This window comes from Giraffa tippelskirchi, chromosome 9, assembly GCF_054371585.1.
Source record: "Giraffa tippelskirchi isolate mGirTip1 chromosome 9, T2T-mGirTip1v1.2.pri, whole genome shotgun sequence".
Lineage (NCBI taxonomy): Eukaryota > Metazoa > Chordata > Mammalia > Artiodactyla > Giraffidae > Giraffa > Giraffa tippelskirchi.
The window spans coordinates 128,862,501-128,868,414 of record NC_137283.1 but is presented as its reverse complement, the minus strand read 5'-3'; the positions used below and the strand labels follow the sequence as shown (position 1 = coordinate 128,868,414).

Below are 5,914 nucleotides of genomic sequence, written 5' to 3'. Positions count from 1 at the left end.
GTCAATTTCCTTAGGTATCCCCAAAATAAGTTAGTATTTGGTATCACAGAATCCTTTCAGAACTAAAGTCAAGAAATGACCATTCAAGAACATTACAGATAGCAACTTCAGATTAGAACTTGTTTTAAACCACTTTACAAAGAAAATCAGATATTCACTGAAGCTTATGGTAAATTATTCTGAAATAACCTTATCTTGATTCTATTTGCTTATGTTAAAAAAACATTTTAGGAAACTACACTTGAAGACACTAATTTCCAAAATGGTTTATTGGAAATTCTCCCCCATCCAAAAAGTCTGTCAGCAGTCTTGATTATCAACAAGAAAAAAAGTACTAGTTTGGCATCTGCACAGGGAGTCAAATAGGCAATGTAAATGGTTTTCAAAATCCTCTAGTAGTGTTTAGGAATTTTTCAGGTATAAAACTTCCATGACTGTTCTGAAATGACAAAAACTTTTTTCAATCATCAGTATAAACTTTAGTAATCGTAACACAAACTATTAAACTCTGTACCTAAAAGGATCTTCATGAAGTAACCAAAGCTATCACCCTCCCTCCAAGAAATCCTAGGGCTGAGCCCAAATCTCCTGAATGCATTTACAAGTTCCCCATTCTTTGATAATGACTTGCCAATTTTGCTTAATGAAACACATTTTAGGCTGAATTCACCTACCTAACCTCATTTGCGCAGTCACCTAAATGTACATTAAAGCAAAATAGTTTGTTCACTCCCCTCTCCTGTATTACTTACTACCTCAATTACTCATTTCCAAACCTTCAGTGATAAGAAAATGGAACGCTGAATTGTGAGGGCATGTTACCAGAAAAGCAGAACCAAATTACCATTAACTTCTTGAGTCCACTGGCATGTGTGTGACCAGAGTATTTTCATTAATTAAAATTAAGTGGAGACCAACACTATACATTTATCCTATACATCATATCCCTATCATGTGCTTCAATTAGGGATCCTGGGGAATCTGTTTTGGTATTACCGTTGGCTAGTAGGTACTTTGAATGTATGGATAATTAAAAGACGAAAAGACCTCTAAAGATTCCAAGTGTCTATTTAAAAAGCTGTTAAATGAAAAACGATGAAATGGAGGACACCCACAATAATTCTTGGACTCCTGGAGATCCTAAGACATGCTACAAAAATAGGTCTTTATTCTTAGGAAAATATAGTCAGAGCTAGCTTCCTTATGCTATACATAAAATCTTAACATCAGAGGCAGTACAGATAGTACAGATAGTTTTTGAACTGATCTCCAAACAAGCACAAACCCACTACGTTGAAAAGAACAGGTAATTTTGAGGTTTTTGGCAAAAGACAGTACTTCACACATCTAATCCAAATCAAAGAGCCTGCAGACAGTTTTCAGTGAGATAAAAGGAATGAAATAAATATAAATTCTACAGATAAATAAATGTAAGAGAATTTAAATAAGCTAACAGAACTAATTTTTTTAAATAAAAATACTAGTCAGGTACAAGCTTTTGTTTCTCAATGCCAGACTTCTAGATGTTTATCAGACTACTGTTAATATCGTTAAAAACCTAATCTTGGACCAGGGCATTAGTTTTAATACTATTTTGCATTCGTAAAAAAGATTTTCTTTCAACTGAATGCTCCTGGCCCTGAAAAATATTTTAGGCATATTACTGAAGGCAGACTGTGGTACTAATAAAACTTGTATCTTAAGTACTTTTTTAAAAAGTGACAGACAAAAAAGTCCATCCACTAATTTGCCCACAGTTAAAAATGTCTTTGAACATTGGCTGATAATTAGCATCTTAAGAAAAGTAGTGGCATGCCCTATTGAGTGGTATGACTGAGTAATTAATACTACACTTTAAAACATCATCCCCACAAGTCTGTTCATTTTATGCATTGTTATTTCTTGATTCATTTTAAACCCACTATTGAATTCCTATGGTCAGACTAAAGTTTATGGTATATATCACTGGGGAGAAAATGACCATGGTGGGTATTCTTGAAAAGTTTTAGGAACCTGAGCAATCATTTTACTCTAGGGGGGTAGCTCCCTCACCTAAATGCAGAAGTCCTTCTACTCTTTAATTTCTCCCCTTAAATAGACTGTATGTCATGCTCTGTTTGGTCTTTTTTCCTATGTTTCTGAACAGTGACTTTTGGCTTAGCAGTCAAAACAGCTGTCCTGAATGTGACAATTTTGCCCATCTAGCATGATATTCACCCTCATTAAATCTTTTCAATTAGATTCATACAAGTGAATACCTGAGGGTCACCCCATCAATCCATTCCTATAATGTTATTCCTATTTTATCATGAAGAAAGTGTAAATCATTAAATCAGACTTGCAGTCATTGGTAGATTTCTCACGATGCTACAACAATGGCTGTCATGAGTGTGCAACCACTTTTTGTGCTAAACCCCCCATTCATTTCTAACATCTGATTCAATCACAATGCTGGAAAACCTCCCACAAAATGTATGACTGGGAGAATATATCTAACACAATTTTCTCACAAAGCAACTTTCTGAAAACTGATTAACTAAAGTGATGATCACTTTTGATTGCCAAGTAGTCTGCAGAAACAAAATCTTGCGTCTGCTTTGGTTAGGTAACTCAAGTTTTTTTTTCAACAATCAGAATGCTTTAAGGATACATTTTCACCCCAAGGAAGGGACTTGATTCTTGGATTTAAGACCCATTCCTTGACAATTATATACAAAATTTCTTTTAACTTGTCATCTATCCATTCTTTGAAGCTGTCAAAGCCAAGAACCCATAAACAAATCACAAATATCAATAACCTACATTAGTTAACATTCCCCTTTTTAACATGTTGACATTTTTACTAAAGGATTAGTTATTTTTGCATTTCCATTTCTCATATCCCATGACATTCCATAAAAATTGCATTATTGCTTTATAGGCCACACAACATTCAAAAGTATGTTTATATGCATTGCCTGTTTTCCTTGATCTGATAAGAGTTTGATACTGATTTTACTACAGAAATTTAAGTTTGAAAATACCAGTTAGTATTTCTTCTCAGTACTTAATTGTTCACATCACTAATCACTACATGCATATTTAGCTCTGATTATATTGCTCAAAAACTGCACCCATTATCAGAACAGTGCAAATGATTATTTAATTTCAAAAGTAATTATAATGGCTTAAATTCAAAGTTAGTCAAATGAACACTGTCAAGTAATTTCACTTGAGTGTGTATATATTTATCACCACTGTTTGCATTACCCATCAATTCTTCACAAATTTTTTTAGTATCAGTTTTTCCTCCCAAATCCCCAAACTAAGAATGCCAAATAGTCTTGGAAACCCACAGCTCCATATTTTAATATTTTCTTAAGAACACATTTGTGAACTCACAAAAATGTTCCATCTTTCAACTTTGACAATGCAGTTCTTAAGTCAAACAAACCTGTTCTAAAATCCCAACAAATAATTCTGAGAATTAACTTAAACACCTTGACAGTGTCCCTTAAAAAGGGTATGACAGTAAAGTGCCAATAGGCATGGCAATGACCTCTTTGATGGGATCATTTAACTCCTTGGACCTGGGAAGTGCCAGCACCAAGGATTACACTGAGATTCAATTTTACTGAAGGCTACATTTAGTTTACCCACTTTCCACAACCTATTACTCATTTTATGTTAGAATGAAATGTAAATGTTTTGTGTAGCCCTCAAACTTACACTAAGATTTGAGAGATGTACTTTAAAAAAGCACGGGGTAATATATAAAATCAGTGGCAAAAAGTTTCATTAAGCACCAGGAACTAATTTTTGTCACCCCATACTCATTTTGTAGGTAATGTTTCAATAACCGGCAAGGCACATTTACATATATTCCAATGAATACTTATTGACAAATTTTAAATTACACTCTATGTCCCAGCTATCCCAGTAACTGACATACAACATACTAAAATGGTTTATTAAGATAACATAAAAAACCAATTAATGTGAAACATACAGGCTATTGGCAACCACTATCTAAAATTATGTAAGTACAAATAAACATACTGAAATGTGTGCATTTCTAAGTTTTTAAACCAGAATATTTCTACACTAACACACATTTATATTAATGACACATAAAAAAAATAAAAACTTTATTACAAAAATAAGTTACACTCGCCTCCAGCTTACAGTATAAAACAATTTTATTTGCAGGAATGCAAAATGATTGTTTGCCATGAGCATTTTGAACATATGACATGTCTAATTTTCTTGTTAAATTTGCATTTACTGGGGAAACTGGTGTGTATAAAACCTTAATTAAGTATAAGCTCTGATCTTCGTCATGGTGCCTATTGGGTATGTGATATAACTGCAGTATCCCTTTGGGGAAGGGGAAAAGGGATTTCTTTATACCAAGTCCTAATTAAACTATTAATTTCACTTTTGACTTTAAGCTATCAATTTAGGACTTGGCAAAAAATTTTTTGAGGGTGATTCAATAGAGGATGCTTCACCACTGAACACTCACTGTCATCAAGGTGCTTTAGAAAATTAAAAACATAGCACAAATGATTGTACTCTATTCTACAAGTTATCATGACCTGTATAAGAAATGGAAAGCTGATTCACATTTTTGCAGTGATCAGCAGTAAGAAATGCACTAATGAAACATACCTTTTACCTAAAAAGCTAAACTACAGCCATATACTAATTTCTATGATTTATGAAAAAACTTCAAAATATCCAAATGTCAGGCTTTGCTGTACAACTGTCAGTTTTAGTCTGACTTTTTATAAAGGGACACTGCAGTATTTAGTACAAGTTCGGATGCACTTTTTTTGAACATCTGATGTCTTACAAAAGTAACATCTTGCTAAACTATTATACATCCAAATAACTACAATATCTGAAGAAGCAAGGCTGCTTTTTCAGCCACAAAATACGACAAAAGCAAGGCCTGTTATGATGTTTATGAGGAAGTCTTACAAGCCTCTGAAACTAAAGGCAACTAAGAATGTTACATTTGGTATATTTAAAATCTTACCCTCATATCATTTAACAAGCCTTGCTTTTATCTACAAAGATTTTCTATGTACAGTACAGACAGGGTATAGTTCAATCCTCTGCTACTGAGGTAGTTAACCAACCCTTTAAAAAAGGTTCTGAAAAGAACCACTATCTGGAATGCCTGACTAACCAGCTCTGATGATTACACCTGAAACTGCATATCTGAACACAATTCAAAAGTGATTACTATAAAAAAGATATAGACAATCATGATTAACCTTGGTGAGCAGAAATAAAAGTTAAGGATACCAACAATGGCATTCATCTATACCACTGCAATAAAATTTAAATGCACAAATTCAAGAGAATATTTCAGAAAACCAATGCTGGGATCCTTAATTTAAAAAAACAGGGGAAAAATCTACTTAGAGCAGATTTTTTAAAGAGAAGAACTTTATTCTTTATTAAGATACCATGCTAGAAGTTATGAATAATTTCTGTTGGAACACATTTGGAAAATAGAGTAGCTTTAGTTTAATAACTTGCACTGCAGAGAAAATTGTTAAAGAAATTCATATCAAAGTCCAAGTATTAGTTCAATGTCCTGTATTTGATTCCATGATCTTCATAGGAAGGTCTTCTGCAATAGAATATGCTCCTATACAGCCGAGATATTTAAGGTTGCTTGATTTCCTTACCATTACTCCACTGCAAGCTTCTGGTGTAATCCCACATAGCAAGTCAGTCTTCATTGTAACAGGTCAGGACCGGCCTCGACCCCTTTTCCCTGCTAGCCAGGTAACAAAAGGAATCAGTTAGATAAATCATTTTAGATTAATAATGTGTACATACATAATGAAAACATTAAAAATAGATAAAAGCTTTAACATAGTAATTCTTAATATAAAGTCTAATAAAAAAGTTTCCTTTA

At 33.3% G+C, this 5,914-nt stretch overlaps 1 protein-coding gene across 32 annotated transcripts in view; it reads right to left on the bottom strand.

Moving 5' to 3' along the window:
• Window positions 1-241: 241 nt before the first annotated feature.
• Window positions 242-5,914, bottom strand: part of SYNCRIP (synaptotagmin binding cytoplasmic RNA interacting protein) — a 30,810-nt gene continuing 25,137 nt past the window's right edge. For 8 of the 32 annotated variants that reach the window (XM_081528685.1, XM_081528680.1, XM_081528684.1 and 5 more), the window contains one exon: window positions 1,147-5,773. In XM_081528685.1, coding sequence (XP_081384811.1) covers window positions 5,732-5,773 — 42 coding nt within the window. In that variant the 3' untranslated portion in view covers window positions 1,147-5,731. Of the gene's footprint in view, window positions 455-1,146; window positions 5,774-5,914 lie in introns of those variants that run through there. The other 24 variants (XR_014064999.1, XR_014065006.1, XR_014064993.1 and 21 more) reach the window with 8 other exon arrangements.